Source organism: Montipora capricornis, chromosome 7 (assembly GCF_036669925.1).
Source record: "Montipora capricornis isolate CH-2021 chromosome 7, ASM3666992v2, whole genome shotgun sequence".
Taxonomy (NCBI): domain Eukaryota; kingdom Metazoa; phylum Cnidaria; class Anthozoa; order Scleractinia; family Acroporidae; genus Montipora; species Montipora capricornis.
Window position 1 is genome coordinate 13,975,060 of NC_090889.1, and position 22,739 is coordinate 13,997,798.

The window sequence follows — 22,739 nt, forward strand, 5'->3', positions numbered from 1 at the left end:
GTAGTTATTGTGTTGCTGTTGTTTCAATGCAAACTTGTTTAAGTTGAAAGGGCGATGTCCGAAAAATGGAAAAAATGAACCATACGCACGCTTGCGGACTTTTGTGCACTCCACGTCAGATCGCGGCAGGACTTACACATGAAATTTGGGGCTACATAAACTCGTATATTGAGTTTACTAACCGGAAAAAAGTAAATATAAGACACAAGGAATACCAAATAGAACAGTTTCCAACGGCTTACCGCATAAACAATTAAATGAGCCTCTAATCAATGAGGCCAGAATGTATTCAGTCGAGTCTTAACGGGGGAAATAGCAAGCGAATAAAACACAATAGACCACTTTCGATATATTAAAATTCAGTCCAAAACAAAAGGCATCATCTCGAGGCTCTGGGGAATAAATATAAGGATTTGTATGAGTTTATTCCCCAGAGCCTCGAGATGATGCCTTTTGTTTTGGACTGAATTTTAATATATCGAAAGTGGTCTATTGGTTTCAGTTTTATCTCTGATAGATTGGCTGCCAGTTATCCAAGCGGGGAAATTCAAAAATAGAGCAATTACTGTCAATTAACATGTTGAGGTCATTAAGCCAATATTTCACCACAGATCTCACCCATCATCGTGCAAATGGTAAATTTTACATACTCAGAAAAGAAACGAACCTGAAAAAATCCTATTCTTATTTACAAAACCACACTAAGGACAAACTTTGCCATTGACGGATTGATGCATGAATGAACGAACGAACCAACGAACCAACGAACGAGTGAACTTACAAACGAACGAATGAATAAATGGCACAAACAAAACTCAACCTGGGGATTCCTCTGATTGCTTTCCATTTGTTTCAACTTCAGATAGTGCATCTACTTTGTCGTCAACATATTTCTCTTTTTCATCTTTGAGCATTGATAAAACTGGGCTTCCAGCCCTGCTGGTCAAATTGTCTTTGTCCATATTTTCATCTTTAGTGGCTTCTTGTTCAGGCTCAGTTATCTGAGAACAAGATGCTATACTTTCTAAGGGTATGGAAAGAGAAGTGGCGCTTTGGTACGGTGGATGTGGTTCTGGGCAGGTTTCATTGTTCTCGGCTTTGGCGACGGAAGAAGGAGGATTGAGATGATCATTATTCTCCTGAAGAAGTCTGCCAAAACCGAGGTTGTCAGGGATAGGCAAATTCGGGGGTGGCGCTATCTCCAATGCACTATCAATATAGTTAATTAACTGGTTATCGATTTGAGGTAGTTCAGAGGAGAATGTTAAATCCAAGTCCGTGAAATATGGAAGATCAGCGGGAATTCTCAGCCATTCTTCAATGATATCGGTGTCAGTGGGTTGAAGCGGCAACACATTCAAGTCAAATGTAGGCGGCTTTGAAAACAATGACGTCATAGCAGCCATTACACTGATATCCCTACAAGAAAGAGACAGACATATTAGATAATATGACTCGGGAGTACTCGGAACACAATCCGAGTGTTCCGAGCACGAGTCGAACCTTTGACCTTCCGATTATTCGTTCGGATATTTGTCGTTTCTTTGTTGTTTTCAGTTTGCAGTACCGTGACAACCGAAGTTAAAAACCTCTTTTAAGAAAGTAAGTTAGACTAATTTTTCTTTTAAAAAGATTTATTTAGGCGTGAATAAAAACGACTTCTCCGAGAAAGACTTTGGACGTGCTTTTGGCAAAAAAGCATATGTGACCATATTTGTACATCATTTGCAATCGATAAGCTAGGAAACCAGCTTTGAATATTAAAAGTTTATGTCATGACTAGCTATTTCTAATACATTTCATTGTGAAATTTTCCAAAAACTAAGCTCATCAGCGAATTCGTCACCCAGTAACTTCATGATGGCGCAGGCGCAAACAAGGCGTCAGCTGAGCCAACATATTGAAAGCCTGCCTCTGGATAGAGGCCGTTAATTTTAAAGGGCAACTACAAAGAAACGAGATCAGCAGGGCGGAGGCCATACAGTTTGCAATCACGAGGGAAAGTTGCACTTCGCGACATACGGCATAAGCGCTACTATAATGATGATGACAAAGGCGATGATGATGACAACCATATATCAAGTGTGAAGGAGTAGTGTCTTCCAGAAGTTTCTGGTCACACTATGTCTCCATCCCGGGAGGGCAGGGGGTGGGGGGGGGGGGGGGGGAAGGGGTGGGTAACTCCCATATAAAAAGGACGGGAGTGCTCGTCGAAAATTTTGAAAAGAACCTCTATGAGGTACCAAATTATGGGTTTTAATTAGACAAAATTAACAATTAGTTAATTGTAAAAATCTCTCCTGTTATGATTTTATGGCCCAATACCCTAAAAGGTACCTAAAGCTCCCGCTGAGAAAATTTTGAGGCTGAACACCCTAAGCCGGTACCAAAACCTCTAAAATGTACGACGAGCACCCCCGTCCATTTTATCTGGGAGTCCCCCCCCCCCGCTCCCCCCGGGGGTCTCCACCATCATAAAGGGAGACTGTAGGTGCTTCCAAAGCCTCGGTTATTACATTATAGACATTTCTTATCAAGTGAAGCTATGATCCTCGCAGTTATGAACGCAATAAAGTCTCTTGTCGATCGCTGAATTATAGGTAAGGTCAGAAATGATGCTATCTAACTACTATTTTAACTTCACTGTTGGTTGCCAAATTACAATTTTGTAATCTGCCGACAAAAGCATTCCCACGGTTGCGGTTGCATATGGATATAACAGAGTTTCCCTTCGTTGCCCCTTCTCAGAGACCACTAAAACAATAATCAAATAAAGTCTTGTTAAGAATGCAATTTATTAATATAATTGCAATAATCCGCAGTGACTCGAGAACGAGAAACCATTTCAATCACAAGCATTACAGATCAAACCTACTCCCATTGTTGTTAAATTGCAAATATTATGATAAGCCGGCTCTTCGTTTTCTGATAATATTGATATACGTGCGAATATTTTAACGCACCCATCGGTTGAGAACACGTCAATTAATCCCAAACAGTGCAGAAAGTCGCGAAAGCGCAGCTAAACAAGATGGCGGATAGGTTAGGAGACTGCAACAATGTTTGAACACTTTTTTTTTTAATTTTCCACAAGTGCTATTGCATTAATCAAAGTTGTGATTTAGTCGGGATTAGTGAGCCATGACGCGAAATAAACAATTAGTCAAATTGTTGCATGTATATTATAAACAAGTAATCACATGATTTATCTCGTGCAATTTGGGACAAATCAAAAGTCGTAAATATTTCAAAGACTGCAAAATTGCACGAGCCCGTATTGAGTTAGCCTTTAAAAAATACCAGCGCTGCTTTATCCCAAATTGCACTCAAAGTCATGTGATTACCTATGCAAATCAAATGCAGCTACCGTGAACAAAGACGTGATACTTATTTATATATTTGTTAACTTACTTCAACATTTTTTTTTTTTTGCGACGAAGCTCTCGTTGAGGTCCGTTTTAAACGTCGCATTTCACGTGTGCCGAATCTAATGAAAATGAGAAAAAACTGATTGTTTTCCCTCATTTGCATTAGGTTCGGGACATGTGAAATGCGAAGAGTAAAACGGTCTTCTCTTTACCATTTCTTTGTTTTCAATTGACTAATATTTGTAAATAAACAAAGGATTTGGAGGGACTATTTGCAAAATGCAAGATTAAAAAGTTTCGTTTCGGGATGTTAAAGTATGGTCGAAGGCCTTTCGCTTTTCAAAGGAGCGAGTTCAGTGATCCTAGGTCCCAGGTTTTTAAAAAATATTACTCTGTACCAAGGAAAAAACTCCAGACTATTTGTCCCCAAAGAAGTGAAGATGGCTCACAAGGAACAGGACCTGTCTCAATAATAGTATAGACCGCACCGGTGGCTCAGTTGGTTGAGCACCGGGCTGCCATGCTGGAGGTCAGGAGTTCGACTCCGGCCGGACCAACACGCAGCGTTAACTGCGGAGAAAGTGCCTCCTTTGTAATGATATCCGCAAATGGTTAGACTTTCAACTGAGTCTTCATGGATATGGACGATAAACCGTAGTCCCCGTTTCAAAACCCTTCAAATGTTCATAACCCTGTGGGAGAAGAGTAGGGCATGGAGTTCCCGGTGTTGCAGTCTGTCCTCTGTTGTTTATCATGGTTGGGAGGGTAAATTGCTCGGGGATACTGGCTACATCAAGCTACTCAAAAATCCAAGGATAAGCAAAAATAGGTAAAAATTTCGCAGAATTGAATTTTAAAGCATACGTGTCCTGTGTCTATCTTTTGACAAGCACTTTTGAGACGAGAAGCGACAAGAGCAGGACAAGAGCCACTGATTTATTCCAGTCATGACGAAACTGATTTTTATGAGTACACACGATTAATTTGAACAAGATAGAGCGCTAAGGTGTTGCATAGTACGGCTTGTCGTGCCTTTAGAAATCCAATCGTCCTCGATCGTGGTCTTCTCATACTGTATCTGGGATTTCAAGAAGCAAGGGGGTTGTTAATGTTAACTTGTGTAAGCGCCTCCTGTACGTCCTATGGAACATTTTCGTAAATTTATACGCACACCGCTCTGAAAAGTTACTTTCCGATGACTAGCTGGAAAGATATCCTTGAAATAGTGTCTGCAAAGCGCAGAAAAAAGAAAGCGAGTTCCTAAGTTGCCTTCACTGGCATTTTGCAACGTTTAATTATCAGGGATAAGCTGTACCAAAGTAAACACGATTAGAAGTGAGTCAACCATAAATTACTTACTCTGTAAAGCCAGCTAGGATTTGGAACGTCAGAAATCTTCGCTGGAACGCCTGGTCTTTTTTCCCGTTTGCCTAAGAAGAGAAGTTATATACAGGAAATGGAAAGTGAGCTCTTCCCTCGAAAGTTAAACCTCCCTTCTGCACCGCAGAATATATCATCATTGGAGATAAAACGCACACAAAAGTCACTTATGGTAATTGCCATACTACGTCAGAACCAAATAATGAATTAATGGCTATTTAAAAACCTTTGTGTTCATTGTATCATTCTGCTTTTGACGACTATAATTAAGGGAAAACCCCTCGAGATATGAAATCCGGATGAGTTCCGTTGCTGAAACAAAATCACTTCCTTTTTTCGTGGACAAACAAAAAGAATACGAGAATTATTGTTATCGCTGTCTAGTTCTTGAGCTTTCGCTCCTCGAAAAGATCGGAAGTTGCGAGTTGTCCAACGAGTTTCGAAAGTTTGAAAATGTTTTGCACGGATAACTTTCAAGCTAGATAAGCATCAAAACAAGCTGAAACCGAGCTCCTTCATTACCATACCGTCCTTTGATATCCCTACAAAAAAAACGCCGTTTTTGGCACTACAAACTTATAGTCAGGGCTTTCAATTGAATTTTACGAATCACCCACTAAAATGTCATGCTGCATGCGTTGTAAGATTTCAAAAAGAGTAAAATAAATCCGCCGAGGTTAATCGAAGTTTGGTTTCAGCTCAAGAGGATATCGATAAATTCCCTCGGTCTAATGAGCTTGATCAACATGTCCTAACGAGTAACCTTGACAAAGCTAAAAACATCTTACCTCTCCCTGGTGAAATCAGCTCTTTGCCAAACAATTACGAATTCTCAGCGATACAAGCATATTTCGTGACCAGTGAACAGTGATGATTCAAGTCATTTTCGTGACGAGTTATTTTTGAATTAATTCATTTCTAGTGTGGAAAGTGTAACTGGGAGTTGTTGAACACAGGAAAGAGTCTAAAAAAGTGGTATAAATTCTTCCCATTCCGTGCTCTATCATCCGTCAAATTGGCATTCCTAAGGTCTTGCCAAAATACGAATTTCAATTTGTAAACTTTATAATCAAAGCGTTCGAGTATGTTTATCATGTTGATATTCATGTTATAAGCAAACTGGGGATCTGGTCGGCATCTATAACTCTCTTATTTGGAAAGTCGCGTTTCTTTTTATGTGTTTTTTTTGCTTGCGGTTATTGCCGTGATTTGTGGTTATTTATATCATAAGCAATGAACCTAAAGTTAGGAACCCTTTTTTACGTCGTTGCAGCAAATTCATTGTAGTCGCTGAAAACATGATCGGAACCGGAGAGGATAAGCTGAAACTCAAAGTTTTCTTACTATTCCAATCTAAATCGTCTACCACTTTGAAATTATCCAAAAACAAACTCGATTCAATTTCTATACAAAACGCTTCGCCGTAATACTGAAGTGCAGATCAATACAACCCAGCAGATTTCTGTTGACACTCTTGTTCACTCCAGCATCATTCAATATAGGTAATATAATGTTATGGAACAACAAGTCAATCGTGGTTAATATCTCATTTTTGATGACAAATGTTTTAAACTTTTCACATGACACATAGTGAAAGTGTTGACGTTTACAGAGGTTTGTACCGCAGCAGGATCGTAGAAATCGCTCACGGCCGCCAAGCAATACAAAGGTAATAATAATAATAATAATAATAATAATAATAATAATAATAATAATAATAATAATAATAATAATAATAATAATAATAATAATAATAATAATAATAATAATAATAATAATATGACATTTTTCAAATGTCACAGGTTTCATGTTCTCTGGGAAGGATCGAAATAAGAATTAGATAATGGGGAAAAATCGCTAACAGTTCACGATCGATAGTGCAACAATATGTTCTAATTCGAGCATTTTGCTCGTGGCTTAAAACACATATCACTTGGCTCTATAGGTTTTGGTCAAAAATTAAAATCACTTACCCCTCGCGAACAAGTCTCGATGGATTTGTACCGACAACAAGAAGCGACCGGGATCCTGAGGCCAGCAATACTGCCTATGTCCGACTGATAATAAGATCTATCTTCATCAGGAGATACAGTGCAGTAGAGATATAATGCAGTAATATAACACTCTAAGTTCCCAATTTACACGTAACTGACAACAATGAAATGATTTCAGAGTACCAAAGAGCCTTGTAAGTTATCCAGACTCTGGTAACCTTCTCAATTCTAAACAAATTCTTGCACCCTAACCACTGCGCGAAAATTCGCTATATTGCCTTCGTGTTTTTATAAGTATTAGCTTGAAGAAAGGTTCTAGATCATTCATAAGATCGGTCTTCCACGTATTACAATCCAGTCCTATTTTTACGTTAGGTTCACAACACTAAGTCATTAAAATCATGAAGAACCGTTTTAAAGACCTTTCAAAATTAATCGATAAAAAGGATTATTATATCTCTCAGATAGTACGCGCGCTGTAATTGGCTAAATTAGCCGGCCGTATTCTACAGTACGGCCCGCTGTACAGCCCGCTAAATTTAAAATTTCGATAAAACATCATCTAGCGAGTTTTTCATGTCATTTCTGTTGCATAAACTTGTACTGAAAACTGCTTGAATCTTGCAAGCAACTATTTCAAACTTAACAGCCAAGAAGATTTAGTTTTTGGAATTTTGGCACGGCAATCTTTGTGGCAGTTGAACCTTCCGCTTGACTTTGACTAGTTTCCTTGCCCGCGCGCCGGATTAACCTCAGACATATAATAAATATCTTACTAACCGAGTTTTCTCCGTCCGTACTGTAAGTTACGGATCCTCGTTTTTTCCCGTTGACTTATGGCCCAAGCGCGAATCAACGGGAAAAAACTCGGTCCGTAACTTACAGTACATATTATGTACATATTATGTTCTTCTGGTATAACGTCTACTGTCTGTAAGAGAGCTTATGGAAACTAAAGAACTCCGGAAACACTTGGGTATTATTCACATAACTTTTCGTTATGCATTATATTTCATACACTAATAGATAAAAGGCTGTTTGACAATCAGTATATCTTCCAGTTTTCACCCATATGAACCATGTGAGCGCTAGATGGGCCCACAAAAAGACAGAGAAAAACCAGGGTGGGAATTGAGCCCACGACCTTCGGGTTAGAACACCGCTGCTCTAGCACTTTACATTACCCTCTAATAGTTAATTATGTTTCTATACAACCTGGTTTGACAAAAAAGTGACTAGGCAAAAAGGATAAAGTGTAGATGCTAACAACTCCTAAAGCGTTATTGTAAGCCTCACCATTGAGTTTTTAAAACAAAACCGGAGGCTGCATTTTTCGTTTCAGGAATGCAGCTTAATTTAAATATCGCCCTTTGGCCTCTACTATTGAAAGGAGGAAAATTATGTTGCGTCTAATGTTTTTCTTTCTGTTTCGGTTTTATTTTGCCTTGTTTTAGGAAATTAGTCAACGAAATTCAGTTCATTGGGGAGAACGACTGACCGAAGAATTCATGACGAAAAGACGTTTTTAAGCATCATACGTAGAATTAAAGCTTAAAGAACTTTTAGTTTTGAGACTAGACTGAATTGTTCATTTTAGATGCCTTTCCGGAAATCCATTTGAGGTTTTTTTTTTTACCGTCAATGATTTACAGAGTCGGCAAGAAAGAAGAAAAGCGTTAACACGCGCGACGCACGTGCAGCTCGGTTTAACCAATAATATTATTGCTTTGTCATGTTGGTGATGCAGTCTCAGTTGCGAGAAACATAAAAACCTAGCCACCCAAGCTGCGAGTAACGCATGATTCCCTTCAATAAATCGTAAAATATTAATATCTTTATAAACAGATTAGTGACGATTGGTAAGATACCGGCATTTTGCAATTCAACTCAACAATATGGCTATTTTTAATATTTCAGCCTAGTTTGCAAAATGGAGCGAGTATCGGGTTTCTGATTCCTTGCTTCGACTGCTAAACATTGAAATCATGCAGGCCATGCGAAGTCTCAGATACACGAACTTTCAAATTGAAGGAATTCGAATATTGATTTGTGAATGGTCCTTAAAAGTTCGGAAGAGCTCTTTAAATGCAATCAGCCCACGTGACCCAAGAGGCAAAAAATATTTGATACAAAGTTACAGCCTATTTAAGAGGTCTCGTTACTTGTTATTTTGTTTCAGTAAAGTTTATGACTACTAACCTCTTTCCTTAAAGAACTCAGCAGCACTACTTTGCAAAACGTAATTCCAGTTTTGGTCGCAGCAAAAGAAATTTTGAATCCACATAAGTCTGACGATTAACTTATTTGTTAAACTCTATTTATTGCCAAGGACAACATTTTCGAGTTCCCTAGAAAGACAATCTACAGCTCGAAAGCTTGAAACTTTGTTTTTCAAATAAACAGTCAAGAAAACGATTCAAGGGTGGAGGTAAATAATAATACATTATCAAAACATGCAGTTTAGATAACTGAATTGTTCTACGAAAACAAGTACGGACACATACAACAAAACAAGTTGACCTTTTAATCCATCGACTATCTTAAGTTAGGCAATAGGTTGAAATATCTTGAGACTTGCACGATTTATATCGAAGCCGCAAAAACAATTACATTTTTAAAAAACTCAGATTTTGATCTGTGTGCTGAGAGTCCGAATATTTTACTAGTTCGGCCCCTTAATGTGGCTTAATTAATTACTCGTGAAAATCTATGAACGCCTCACTCTTAACACATTTGCTCTAAATTGCAAACCGACCGACCTCAATTTCTACCAAACATCCTTTTCTTTCTGTAGTTGTAATTGGTATGCTTCACATAGGGGTCTCAGTTTTGTATCTGTGGATAAAATCTCGAAGTGTGTCCGCCAAATAAATGATCTCCACAGGACAGCTCTATCGCATAGTGACATTGAATACACATGATTATTATGGTGAACAATACAATGTTATTTAACTTTTGATTCGGTAGACGAGATCCCAGCGTGTTACAGCGTTGTTGAAGTTGGAAGGCTTGTAGAACTATGGTCTCGGTTGTTCATAAGGTGGATAACGCAATCCACTGGATAAATCACTATCCAGCGCATAAACAATAGCAAAACCAATTGAGTTATCCAGGTGGATGGTGATTTATCCAGTCGATAGCGCTCAATCATCCACTCTTCGAGATAGCTACAATTAGCTCATCAATTAAACAGTCTAGCTGTTCATTGTGAAGTTATCTGCACGGATTTGGTGTTCACGATTGAAAGCGCCACCAAAATAAATATCCCTTCAGAAATAATGATAGCAGAATTTTCATGCAGGGATGAAAAATTCGTTGCAAAGACAACATACCTCGTGCAAGATCGGAGAAGGCGGCAAAGCGCAAGTACAGGGCTTTTCAAACGTCAAGGTAATGAGTTGAAATGACTGAGAGTCTTCGCTGAATGTCTTGAATAGCTTCGGTCAGTCTGGTTGCAGGAAGCCAGTACCACTTGAAATGAAATCACAGTTTGCAGGAGTGCATTAAAGAAGGTCGAGAACACTGACTGAGTTGGAGAGAGAACGTGATTTTTTCATTCAGTTGTGCAGGGCACTCTACGCCGGTCACGCTATTCAATTGCTAATTATTTACGTTTCACTCAGTGATCAGCTTATACGCGAGGTTAAAACTTAATTCATTTAACCTTAAAATTCCTGTTTTCTTTTGTGCTCAGGCACAAACGTTATATTTCTATCAAGAAGACGAACCCCAAGAGAAAGAATAGAAATTTAAAAAAGGAAATTTTTCGTGTGTAATGGTAACATTTAATAGATGACTTTTCTTCTGTTTTTTGGATTTGTTTTAATGAAGTCTCAATGAACCAAAAAAATCCGTACAATGAATTCCACTGTTGCTCCGTTCAATTTCTTTTCTTCCAGCAAAACAGGATGAAACAACCTGAGATCAGGATCGATTGCTAACAAACTCTTGAATCAATCGCAAGAACATTCTTGCTGACGTATATGTTGCGGGTCGACATAATAATGTGGGTGTCTAGAAATATCGGTCTGCTAATGAGGTCAGCAAGCACATAGGAAAAGAAATATTGTTTACACCAAAAAAGTCCCAGTCGCAAATGGAATTACTGAGTCTGCACGTCGAGTGATTGACAGTTTCTTCCGCTGAATTTGACCCTCTTAAAGGAAACATAGCTCAGTGGCACATTCCTCAGGAGATCAATTTATTCAATTCAGCAGGGTTTCAGCGTTCAGCATGGCTGAGCATTAGTGATGCAATCGTTAACTGCATCTGCATCTCAGAGACAATCAGCACTCATTCCTCACTTAGGTTTTTCTTCAAACTCGACTCGATTCATATTGCAAATAAAATGAATTGCTACCTTTCTCATCATCTAAAACAACGGAGAAGTCAGTGATTGCTGTTTGTAAATTGTAGCTCGTCCAAGCGCTTTACGACGCTTGTGGAGGGAACTTTGGCAGAATGCAAATTACCTACACCCAATAGTTCCCCCCTCAACCGACCGGACGGAATAAGTGAATAGCCCAGCCCCTATTCTCTTTTCAGACTATTACACGCTGTTGAACGGTACGTACGATATTTACCAACCCTATCTATTATTAACATTAAAACAAAAGTGGTTGAGATGTCACTGAAATATAAGCAAAAGCTGCAAACCACTCAGTACTTTAACTCATCGCTTGGAACCTACAGCCGCCTCCTGACAGGGAGACTGCCTTCTTATCTCATGTGTAGAGACCATTTACTGTCCTGCTGTTCTGTTGGGAACTGTGTACGTTACGTTATCAACACAAAGAAAGTAAATCCAGCGTACGTGCGTCCAGAACAGCGCACTCGCGTTGCGTGACAGTAAGTGAAGAGCTCACATTTTGCGTGACATCGTCAGAGAAGTTTATTTTTTGCAAACTTTTTTTTTTTTTGAGATGTCATCTTGTTCTTCATTTTCAGAATGTATGCGGTTTGATGAGTGTAATAAAGATCCCAGCACGCCACATATCTCGTTTAGACTGAAACAAGGCACTTGTTTAACCAGGAATGCGTACCATGAGAGACTCTTCAAACAAGTTGTCGTCATTAATCGGGGTACGGCCCTCAGTAAGGCCTTGTTTGAATAGTCAAGTCATTCCCAAGAATAGAAGAGCAACTGCTAGTAACTTGAGATAAAATAACAAAAGAAAATAACGGTGATGGAAACAAAGAAAATCCTATAAATTATCTGTTTCTTCCAATTAACATTTTTAAGAGTACAGTGGCTATTTTAGGACGCATTTCATGTGACCACAAAGAACAGTGCTTGGTAATATGGCTAAATGACAAGGCTAGAATTCTTAACCCTGCTAGATAGAGCACAATAAATTCAAAATTGGCCAATATTGTTTCTCCTCCCTAGATTGACGAACCTATTTTCTGCCCTGCAACTTTACATCGACAGTAATAGCGCATGCGTTTTTGCATTCAGAGTTCGCATTTCTCTATTAGAGTTTGTACTAAGTTAATGGGACGCGTTTTGTCCGATCTGATAAATCTTGCTTAATTCAGTCCTACCCCTTTCATGACACGTGGTTTTCATAAGTAACCTTATATGTTGGGGTTTAAAGCGAAATGTACTAACCTTCGTTATCAGCCATAAGTCACTTAAAGGCGGTGGCGGAAATCGTGTTTATAGTTTGTCTTACTGTATACGAATAATTTCTTTCTATTTTAAAACGTTACTCCCTCCCCACCCCATCCAATTTTCCTCTTTACGTTTTGATAATCAGCAGAATAATCAGCTCACAAAACTAACAAATCCTCTGGTTGTAAAAATGTTAATGAGCCTATAAATGCTTTTAATATTTCCCTCATCAATCAATAATTTCAGTATTATTTTGCACTGTTATGTGCCTTGCCAAAACGACATGACGAAAATTTCACAAAGGTAACCTGGTAAATAGAGCCCATGTTTTCAAAAATAGCTTATTTTAAAATTCTCGCAATAATCAGCGCTGTTTTCTGAAAGGATTAATTAGCATACCACGTAGTGTAGAATTTCAATTTGTCCTGACAGAAACATTTCCTCCCGGTTGTTTCTTCTTCAAAATAAAAATCTACATAGAAGTCAGTGCCATGGCAACGTTTTGCTACTTCTACGAAAATGGTACTCAGTAATGTAGAGTTGATGGGTGACGAAAAAAATGGATCAATTGACATTTTTGCAAGGTATCCTACAATGTAAATTTTTTGGGCAAATTCTTAATGGCTGCCTGTTAAAGAATGGACAATGTTAAACCGCCTCAGAGCAGAAAAATATTCTTATAAAAAAAATTATTTTTTTTTCTCCACTGATGTAAAATCTCAAAGCACGAAAAAAAATATTCTTATAAACACTATCAATATATATTTCTGCAGTGCTCAGTAAAGATATCAACATCAGCATTTTACAAAATGGCGTCACAAGGACCGTGAGGTATCCTGTGAAGGGGACGGACTGAATATGCTATCAGTAATAATCTCCTTTTTGAAGATAAAGAATCTAGCTGTCAATTTATGCAATGGTTTTCGTTTTTAGGAGTGTCATTACACTCCTTTAAACTGCGGAGTTCAAAGCGATTGTGTTGTGTTTGTTCTCAGAAATTGAAGAGATCAATCTAAACTGCTTACCAAATACCTTACATGCAGAGCGGCTAAATTTGCTTCTAAAATGGCTGATAGAGAGCATAAAAGAACAAAGAAGACCGTTCTAAAGCCCTGTGGGTGCATTTCTACTCAATTACGATTAGTTCAGTACATCCTGATATCATCCCCAAACAGGCTTACCCAGAAAATCCTACTCTTCTAAAACTTGGCAGTACAAGGCTCCGGCGTTCCTTTCGATTTCTGCCTAATATCGTGTTCTTCGTTTGCGAAAGCTACAAAGAAAGTTCTTCCTGAGAAAGTGAACTTATATGTGCGTTGCAAATACTTAAATACCTAAATAATTAAATACCTAAATGCGAAAAGGATCAAGTTATTCCATTCAGCAAGGTTTCAGCGTTAAGCATGGCTGACCGCCAGACCGTACCACAATAGACCTAATCGGCTAACGCAATGTTGTACCCAATTCAAATCTCCCGAGAATAAGATTCTTTGTGCATTGTATTTGCATGATAATGTAGCATTCATATTTAAATGATATGGAAATACCAGAAACAAAACGTTTTATTCCCAAAGGGTTTGAATTGGGTACAACATTGAGTCTATAACAGTGATGCAATCGTTAACTGCATCTGCATCTCAGGGACAATCAGCACTCATTCCTCATTTAGGTTTTTTTCAAACTCGACTCGATTCATATTGCAAATAAAATTCATTGCTACGTTTCCTCATCATCTAAAACAACGGAGAAGTCAGTGATTGCTGTTTTTAAAATGGAGCTCGTCCAAGCGCTTTACAACGCTTGTGAAGGGAATTTTGGCACAATGCAAATTACCTATTAGACACCCAATAGTTCCCCCCTCAACCGACCGGACGGAATAAGTGAATAGCCCAACCACTATTTTCTTTTCAGACTATTACACGCTGTTGAACGGTACGTACGATATTTACCAACCCTATCTATCTGTAACAAGAGTGGTTGCAGATGTCCCTGAAATATGAGCAAAGGCTGCAAACCACTCAGGTACTTTAACCCATCGCTTGGAACCTACAGCCGCCTCCTGACAGGGAGACTGCCTTCTTATCTCAAGTGTAGAGACCATTTACTGTCTTGCTGTTCTGTTGGGAACTGTATACGTTACGTTATCAACACAAAGAAAGTAAATCCAGTGTACGTGCGTCCAGAAAACCGCACTCGCGTTGCGTGACAGTGAGTGAAGAGCTCACATTTTGCGTGACATTTATTTTCTGCAAACTTTTTTTTTTTGAGATGTCATCTTGTTCTTCATTTTCAGAATGTATGCGGTTTGATGAGTGTAATAAAGATCCCAGCACGCCGCATATCTCGTTTAGATTAAAACAAGGCACTTGTTTAACCAGGAATGCGTACCATGAGAGAATGAAGAGAATGGAACTCTTCAAACAAGTTGTCGTCATTAATCGGGGTACGGCCTTGAGTAAGGCCTTGTTTGAATAGTTAAGTCATTCCCAAGAATAAGAGAGCAACTGCTAGTAACTTGAGATGAAATAACAAAAGAAAATAACGGTGATGGAAACAAACAAAATCCTATAAATTATCTGTTTCTTCCACCAATTAACATTTTTAAGAGTACAGTGGCTATTTTAGGACGCGTTTCATGTGACCACAAAGAACAGTGCTTGGTAATATGGCTAAATGACAAGGCTAGAATTCTTAACCCTGCTAGATAGAGCACAATAAATTCAAAATTGGCCAATATTGTTTCTCCTCCCTAGATTGACGAACCTATTTTCTGCCCTCCAACTTTACATCGACAGTAATAGTTCGCCTTTCTCTATTAGAATTTCTACTAAGTTAATGGGACGCGTTTTGTCCGATCTGATAAATCTTGCTTAATTCAGTCCTACCCCTTTCATGACACGTGGTTTTCATAAGTAACCTTATATTTTGGAGTTTAAAGCGAAATGTACTAACCTTCGTTATCAGCCATAAGTCACTTAAAGGCGGTGGCGGAAATTGTGTTTATATTTTGTCTTATTGTATACGAATAATTTCTTTCTATTTTAAAACGTTACTCCCTCCCCACCCCATCCAATTTTCTTCTTGACGTTTTGATAATCAGCAGAATAATCAGCTCAAAAAACTAACAAATCCTCTGGTTGTAAAAATGTTAATGAGCCTATAAATTCTTTTAATATTTCCGTCATCAATCAATAATTTCAGTACTATTTTGCACTGTTTTGTGCCTTGCCTAAACTACATGACGAAAATTTCACAAAGGTAACCTGGTAAGAAGAGCCCATGTTTTCAAAAATAGCTTATTTTAAAATTCTCGCAATAATCAGTGCTGTTCTCTTAAAGGATTAATTAGCATACCACGTAGTGTAGAATTTCAATTTGTCCTGACAGAAACATTCCCTCTCTGTTGTTTCTTCTTCAAAATAAAACATCGACATAGAAGTCAGTGCCATGGCAACGTTTTGCTACTTCTATGTATATGGTACTCAGTAATGTAGATTTGGTGGGTGGCGAAAAAAATGGAACAATTGACATTTTTGCAAAGTATCCTACAAAATAAATTTTAGACAAATTCTTAATGGCTGCCTCTTAAAGAATAGACAATGTTAAACCGCCTCAGAGCAGGAAAATATTCTCATAAACAAAATTAATATATATATTTTTTTGTCCACTGATGTAAAGTCTCAGAGCATGAAAAATATTCTTGTAAACACTATCAATATATATTTCTGCAGTGCTCAGTAAAGATATCATCAACATCAGCATTTTACAAAATGGCGTGACAAAGACCCTGCGCTACCCTTTGAAGGCGACGGACTGAATATGCTATCAGTAATAATCGAGCGATAAAGAATCGAGCGATCAATTTATACAATGGTTTTCGTTTTTAGGAGTATCATTCATTACACTCCTTTAAATTGCGGAGTTCAAAGCGATTGTGTTGTGTTTGTTCTCAGAAATTGAAGAGATCAATCTAAACTGCTTACCAAATACCTTACATGCAGAGCGGCTAAATTTCCTACTAAAATGGCTTATAGAGAGCATAAGAGAACAAGGAAGACCGTTCTAAAGCCCTGTGGGTGCATTTCTACTCAATTACGATTAGTTAAGTACATCGTAACATCATCCCCAAACAGGCTTACCCAGAAAATCCTACTCTTCTAAAATGTGGCAGTACAAGGCTCCGGCGTTCCTTTCGATTTCTGCCTAATATCGTGTTCTTCGTTTGCGAAAGCTAAAAAGAAAGTTCTTCCGGAGAAAGTGAACTTATATGTGCGTTGCAATTACTTAAAATAGTTTTAAAATTTGCATTGTTATGATATCTTAAACGAATGTTCTAAAGTTTAGCTTCCAAATAATGCCACCCTAGCTGAGTTTTTTCTTACAACTGAACATTCCCCGAGAATTATTACTTGAGAACAGTTTATTATTGTACTTTAAATTAAATCTCCGGTGCTACATTCTTTTGATGATTGCTTAGGTAATTTAATCTTTAAGATAAAATACCGTTGCTTGCCATTATAAGGGCGAAGGGCCAACTGGTTTTAGAAATCGAACATACGACCTTCGTAACTTCGGTCGAATGATCTAGACAGGTTGTTTATCTAAGTCCTTATACAAAGCGGTAAGTGTCTCGTGGTCAGAAGACGCGGGGAATCCCGAACCATCGAGTTGGACTTCGAGTTCGAGTTCGAGTTGGACTTCGAGTTAGACTTCGAGTTGGACTTCGAGTTGGACTTCGAGTTGCGCTTCGAGTTGGAGTTCGAGTTAAAGTTGACTATAAAAATAAACTCCCCTCCCCCCAAAAGGAAATAGAGGGGTAGGGTAGGGTAGGACCCGGAAAACCAGAGCCCGCCGAGATACTTACATTTTTCGAAGGACCGCTTTTGCTTATGGGAGGGCACAAACCAACGATAGTATGACAAGGAATATTTTTCCTTGAAATGTAAATGCTAACCATGATCCATGATGCTAACCAACGATCTCTCATGAAGAGAAAGGATTTGAATCGAAGCAGTGTCCATTTCTGTTAAGAAAGTGCAAGTGGCACATAAAGGTACCTTGCATCTCAACTTTGGCCTAGCATTGTAAGGAAATATTTTGAGGCTTAGGTGCCCGAGGTCTACAGTACGGTCCTAGGCCCCGTACATCGAGGATGCGTGATGCGTGACTGTGACGCTGTCCAAGTGGTCGTCTTGTGTTACACGTGTTTTCAAGGCATAAGCGGGTTTGATACGAGGTCCCCACGTGGTATGATACGAGGTCTAGTCATCAGCCTGGTTGGTCTTGTTGCTGGCCATTGTGGAATTGGCAATGGAACGGTAGGTTTAATTTAGTTTATGAAGACTTTATTTTCGAATGCAAATTAACCCTGAAACATGCCTGTTTTCACCGAGGAAACAACAGCAACAATAGAGATAACTTCGTCGCCAGAGGAGGTGTGTGGCGATACAACGTAAGTCTTCTCTTCATCATGGATCAAAAGGGTAATTTAGCAGAAACTGAAGGAAGTGGCTTAATTGCTTATGCGTAAGTCCGAGTTGCACAGCACAGACCTGCATCTTGACGGGTAGGCAAAACGGTCAGAAATTTTAGTGAGCAACCGGAACGCCCGGGAAGGGGGGGGGGGGGGGGGGGAGACTCCCATATGAAACAGACGGGGATGCTCGTCGTCTCGCTTAGGGGTGTAAATTTTGGAATTTGGTCTCGCTTAGGGTGTTCCGGCTTCTTCAGGTACAATAAGCATATTTCAAGCATATGTAGCATATTTTCGCAATATGTTCCGGAAACACAGTGAAACACAGTGTAGATCAATTGTTCTGCCTTTTTGGATTACAAAATAAAACTTCTGTGCCCTTACGGATAGAGTCTCGGATGGAAGAGAATTTTTCGATGGGTATTAATTGCATGTCGTTGGCAGTGTGTGGTTAGGAGATGACAGGAAATGTTCTGCGGCTGCGGTAGGTTTAGATTTTTAATTAGGGTTGTCTATAGGGAGGGGGTTGCCCTAGTACGAATTTTATTTGTTTTGTTTTAAATTGGGTCAAAATTGAAGCTTTTCCTAATCACGCGGCGAACAAAATTTGGAAAAAATTGTCAGTGGACCAAAAATATCAAAGACGCCGTAGTGCGGGGCAGGCAGATTTATCCAAAATCGCCCAAAGAAAACAAAAATTCATTAAACATGTCAACTGCGTGTTTACATAAGAAAATTGATGCACTGTATGCCTTCACTAGTAAGCGCACGAAAACCAAGAGAACACACTGAGGCGCTCAACATAGACAGTCGATCTGGTCAATAGGAGAGCTTTCAAACACCTTCTTTTTCCGATAAATCCTTGTCACACTGTACCTATATTTTGGTAAATATATATTTCTTAAAACTTTTTCTTTAACTTTACTAAACTTAAGAAAAAACAAAAGAAAAATTGACCGCTGCCGGTCTGCAAAGCCAGAAAAGCTTATTTGGTTTGTTTGGTCTTTGCCTATCTTCCCCTTCACCTCTTGTCAATTTATTTCAACTCGAAGTCTAACTCGATCTTCAACTCGAACTCGAACTCGAGTCCAAACTCGATGGATTATTTCTCCGGCAAATAACGTGTTAATTTTTTTTTTTTCTCGACAGTATTATTTTGAAAGCAATTTTTGTGTTTAAATTTTAACAGGCCCTTTACAGGTAGACCATCACGTGACCTACTTTTCATAAAAGTGTGGGCTATAAATTAAAGAATGCCGGAAATGGAAAAAGCATGTGACAAAAGGTTCCACACATTGTTGAAAACCTATATCCCTGCTCTATATTTTAATGTGTCAGCAATTTTACTACTGAAACCACATGAAAAAAAAAATGAAAAATCCCAATATTGCCCCGAATTCCTGTTTCTGTTCTTCGCCCAGCTTATACATCTCTTTGCTTATTAACATTAATAATAAATAATAATAATACATTATTATCAATTATATACTTGCGTTTTAATTATTAACTCGAAGCGCAACTCGAAGTCCAACTCGAAGTCCAACTCGAAGTCCAACTCGAAGTCCAACTTGAAGTCCAACTCGAAGTCCAACTCGAACTCGAACTCGAAGTCCAACTCGATGATACCTAACTCCCGAAGACGCGACAATATGTCATATTAACAACATATATATGAGGATACAATATGTCAAAGACAAGTCCTACATATTTCATCTACGAAAAGATGTGTGTTGGAATTAGTTGGTGAGCGTTGTATTAAACGTTATTATCGAAGTAACAGAGTTTATTATATGATTTATTATATGACTAGCTCCATTAGCGGGCAAGATGAACCAAATCCCGTGCTGTGATTGGCTACCCGAGCTATCTTACCCGCTTGGGATGTTTTATCCCAGATAATAAATCTTCTCTTTTTTCGTGTTTATGGACCTCGACTTCGTCTCGGTCAATAAACGCAAAAAACGAACCTCGCCAACATCCAGCCATCTTGGCCGAACAAGCTTGGTCAGTAACTAATATGTAATGTACCTGTTTGGGAGGAAACTCGTTCCCAGGGAATTGAATTTTCTTTCCTCGCTACTTCTGGGGTGGGGAGAGGAACAGGGCTGGAGCTACTGGTTGTTACACCAACACCACCATCAATAGTTGTATTAGAGCGGTTTTCAATTAAGTATCGAAAGGAATCAGCGAATTGCTTTGGTTTTGCATTTACTTCACTCAGCCGGTGTTGGTTCAAAGTGCTCGCGCCATTTTTTCAACCAATCAGAAGTGAAACCAAAACCAATCGTGTCTTGTGCGTGCACATTTTTCCACGCTTTGTGTCGGCGACGTATAATTACTTCGAGTTTTGATTGGTTTGCTGGATTGTCTCCGTCCTTTTTGATTGGCCAAAGCCAATTACTTTGGTTTTGGTTTTATGGAGTCAGTGTGGCAGTGTGGCTCAGTAATTTTTTTCCTGGTAGTCCTTGGTTCAATGTGCCAGCTGCACTTGTAAATAGCCAACTGGTTTGCCTCTGGCCAGTTGGGATTCTTTAAGTTGTTGTTGTTGTTGTTCTGTTCAGTCATTTTGTTGTTTGTGTTTCATTGGCCCTGAAGAGCCCCTATGGGGAGCGGTCAATTAAGTATGTATATAACTATATATGTATGACACTCGATTGAAACGCGCTCTATCAATCAAATCATATGACACTGTCGAGCCCGCTGACCAGGGTAACCCGCTGACCAGGTAACATTTTTCTAAGAACCCAGATAAACCGTTAACCAGGAGTTTTTTTATTTTATTTCAACGGTAAAGGCTTTTGTAGCTCACTATTATTTGACTATTCGGGCAAATGCGCAGAAAATCTGTCGACACTATTCTCACACCCAATCCCCGGAAGAAAAGAAAGAAAGAAAGAAAGAAAAAAAGCAAACGTACAAAAAACAAACTTGATCTCTTGAGTAAAGCGCAGTATTTTGATTGTGCAAAGTGTTGGATTTTTTGCGACTTTTTAATGGAGCAAAAATTAGGCAAAAAATGAAAGCTTAGTTTATGACCTAGCTCGTTAGAAGCACGAGTTTTTTCTTCATATGGCCTCACCGATTTTTTGTTTGCAATACAAACGTTCCTTGAACAATGCAAGTGAGCTGAGTTCAAAACGGCTTGTAGAGTGAAGTAAAGAATGTAATATATGCCATAAGCTTGGTCATGAAGCAAAACTGGTCCACGCCAATTTCTCTTTCGAGGTCACTAACCGCAATTTGAATAGAAAACTAAATTATGCTTTGTCAAGAGTCCATCCGAGCCCATGGACTCTAAAAGGCGGTTACAGTCTGCAAAAAAATGCTCACGGAACATTTTCTGCAAACCTAAAAGAATGTCAACGACAATGGCTATAGCAACGACAGTCCCATAAAGCAACGTGTCCGGCGCGCATTCTTGTACATTTCAACGCGAAATCACCAAATTTCAGGTTTCGACGGCAAGGTCGGTATATGCAAATGTGCACGATTCTGTCATTCTCTATTTTGACCAAGTTATTTTAAGAATACTTTGCCTGTATCGTACGACGGGAACGAGATGAAATAAAGGCGAAAGACTTACGACAGTGCAAAGTTATATTTTGAGGTGACATTTCGTCGACGTTGTGGCGATAGCTCTCAAACTCGCTCAGCTTTAAGTCCTCGATGAAACAGCTCAACCATTAAATGAACGGGTGGTTTGAGCGAAAACCGATGGCAAGAGAAAATAGATCAGGGGTATTGTCGCAAAGTAGTAATACTAAGATGAATGAGGTGGTCTTCACACGACTGAAAGACATTTTGCATTGATTAAGCCCACAAATGCTTCTTTCGAATTTCGTTATCAAGGTTCCTATCAGCACCGTGCAAGCGAAAGCAAAAGTCTAAAATGAATTGGATTTTAAAGCACATTAATTGCTATTTTTATATATATTTAGTCGCGTTTTTTTTGCGAGAAATGTAATATGGATAGCTCATCCTTCTAAAATATTTAGTGTTCTTCTTTTGGGTTGTCTGAAATGTTAAGCTCGCAAGATGAAGTACGTTTTTGACTCCTGACTAATCCCTATTTATAATACTACAACGAGAAGGTTCCCTGAAGTTTAACTTATGATGTGATTCCATGTAACCGATTTTACCTGCACTTGGCCACTTCGTTGAATTTAAGATCGACTGCTCTCCTTGCCTTGCATGAAATGTAGGAAAGGTCACGGGTTTGAAGGGAGTATGCCAGGAGGCCTTTTATAATTATTAACCACGAAAGAGATTATTGAAATTCTCTTCTATAGATTTGCAACCCAAAACAGTCAGCGTGTTCTTTTCGCTTTCACTTTTTAGCCAATCACAAAGAAGGAGAATTTCGTGCACAAACATGTCCTTGAATTTGTCTTTGATGAAACAAAGCTCTCAACCAGGTATTTACCCGACACTTCCTTCTTCGGAGGGAACGTTGACCTCTAGACTTAATAAAAAGCTATCGCTGTAAGACTGCGAAGGCGGAAGCGGTTTTCCGCGACAAATGTGCGTGGTACCTAAAGTCCACTAAGGGTTTTTGCCTCGAGATGAACTTCAAAACGGTCAAGTTACAATGTAATGAAATTTTTGATTCCAACTTCTAAAAAAGGGCACGTTAATGGGATCAAGATGGTGATACGTGCTGGAATAACCAAGAGATGTCCGTGAACAAGGCATAATTGAAAAGAACTACGGAGTATGATATATGGCACGCAACACGAGTGTGCATGACAACGAGCAGTTACTCATTTGTAACTATCATTCAATTAGTTATAAACTCTTTCAATTACTTGGGTTAAAGATTAAGTTAATAAAGCAGTTCGTAAAGCAGGCTTACTATCTTTCTTGGCCATACAACTATGCTTGGCTTTTTTGATTCACTGGATTCTTTCCAC

General features: G+C 38.8%; 1 protein-coding gene and 2 long non-coding RNA genes across 18 annotated transcripts in view; 2 read left to right on the forward strand and 1 right to left on the reverse strand.

The window, feature by feature from the left end:
* Nucleotides 1–22,739, reverse strand: part of LOC138058238 (ETS-related transcription factor Elf-4-like) — a 47,428-nt gene that overhangs the window by 6,613 nt on the left and 18,076 nt on the right. For 3 of the 16 annotated variants that reach the window (XM_068904149.1, XM_068904139.1, XM_068904150.1), the window contains exons 2-3: nucleotides 4,728–4,798; nucleotides 821–1,419 (exon numbers count right to left, since the gene is read on the reverse strand). In XM_068904149.1, the coding sequence (XP_068760250.1) occupies nucleotides 821–1,406 (586 nt within the window). In that variant the 5' untranslated portion in view covers nucleotides 1,407–1,419; nucleotides 4,728–4,798. Of the gene's footprint in view, nucleotides 1–820; nucleotides 1,420–4,727; nucleotides 4,799–8,941; nucleotides 9,094–10,074; nucleotides 10,362–13,537; nucleotides 13,666–16,495; nucleotides 16,585–17,220; nucleotides 17,329–21,968; nucleotides 22,033–22,739 lie in introns of those variants that run through there. The other 13 variants (XM_068904138.1, XM_068904137.1, XM_068904143.1 and 10 more) reach the window with 12 other exon arrangements.
* LOC138058245 (uncharacterized) lies at nucleotides 5,546–8,920 on the forward strand. Its single transcript, XR_011133833.1, has 3 exons — nucleotides 5,546–6,250; nucleotides 6,340–6,417; nucleotides 8,197–8,920. It is a non-coding gene; the product is annotated as an uncharacterized lncRNA (long non-coding RNA).
* On the forward strand, nucleotides 10,463–12,112 carry LOC138058246 (uncharacterized). Its single transcript, XR_011133834.1, has 3 exons — nucleotides 10,463–11,308; nucleotides 11,477–11,590; nucleotides 11,690–12,112. It is a non-coding gene; the product is annotated as an uncharacterized lncRNA (long non-coding RNA).